This window comes from Anopheles bellator, unplaced genomic scaffold, assembly GCF_943735745.2.
Source record: "Anopheles bellator unplaced genomic scaffold, idAnoBellAS_SP24_06.2 scaffold02508_ctg1, whole genome shotgun sequence".
Lineage (NCBI taxonomy): Eukaryota > Metazoa > Arthropoda > Insecta > Diptera > Culicidae > Anopheles > Anopheles bellator.
The window spans coordinates 757-1,412 of record NW_026686630.1 but is presented as its reverse complement, the minus strand read 5'-3'; the positions used below and the strand labels follow the sequence as shown (position 1 = coordinate 1,412).

Genomic DNA, 656 nt, shown 5'->3' with positions numbered 1-656 from the left:
CTACACCGATGTCCTCGAGCACTGAATCAACTGTTCCTGTTTCAACAACAACCGCTTCTTCAACAATGCAATCGAGCAGTGCATCTACTACTTCCTCCTCGTCGTCTTCTACACCGATGTCCTCGAGCACTGAATCAACTGTTCCTACTTCAACAACAACCACTTCTTCAACAATGCAATCGAGCAGTGCATCAACTATTTCCTCCTCGTCGTCTTCTGTACCGATGTCCTCGAGTAGTGAATCAACTGTTCCTACTTCAACAACAACCGGTTCTACGACAATGCAATCGAGCAGTGCATCAACTGTTTCCTCCTCGTCGTCTTCTACACCGATGTCCTCGAGCACTGAATCAACTGTTCCTACTTCAACAACAACCACTTCTTCAACAATGCAATCGAGCAGTGCATCTACTATTTCCTCCTCGTCGTCTTCTACACCGATGTCCTCGAGCACTGAATCAACTGTTCCTACCTCAACATCAACCGCTTCTTCAACAATGCAATCGAGCAGTGCATCTACTATTTCCTCCTCGTCGTCTTCTATACCGATGTCTTCGAGCACTGAATCAACTGTTCCTGCTACAACAACAACTGGTTCTACGACAATGCAATCGAGCAGTGCATCTACTATTTCCTCCTCGTCGTCTTCTACACCG

The 656-nt window shown here is 46.5% G+C and overlaps 1 protein-coding gene across 1 annotated transcript in view; it reads left to right on the top strand.

Moving 5' to 3' along the window:
• Window positions 1-65: 65 nt before the first annotated feature.
• Window positions 66-656, top strand: part of LOC131214799 (uncharacterized protein DDB_G0271670-like) — a gene marked incomplete at its 3' end in the record, with an annotated part of 1,334 nt that continues 743 nt past the window's right edge. The window contains exons 1-2 of the mRNA XM_058209130.1: window positions 66-347; window positions 404-450. Of these exons, the coding sequence (XP_058065113.1) occupies window positions 66-347; window positions 404-450 (329 nt within the window). The remainder of the gene's footprint in view (window positions 348-403; window positions 451-656) is intronic.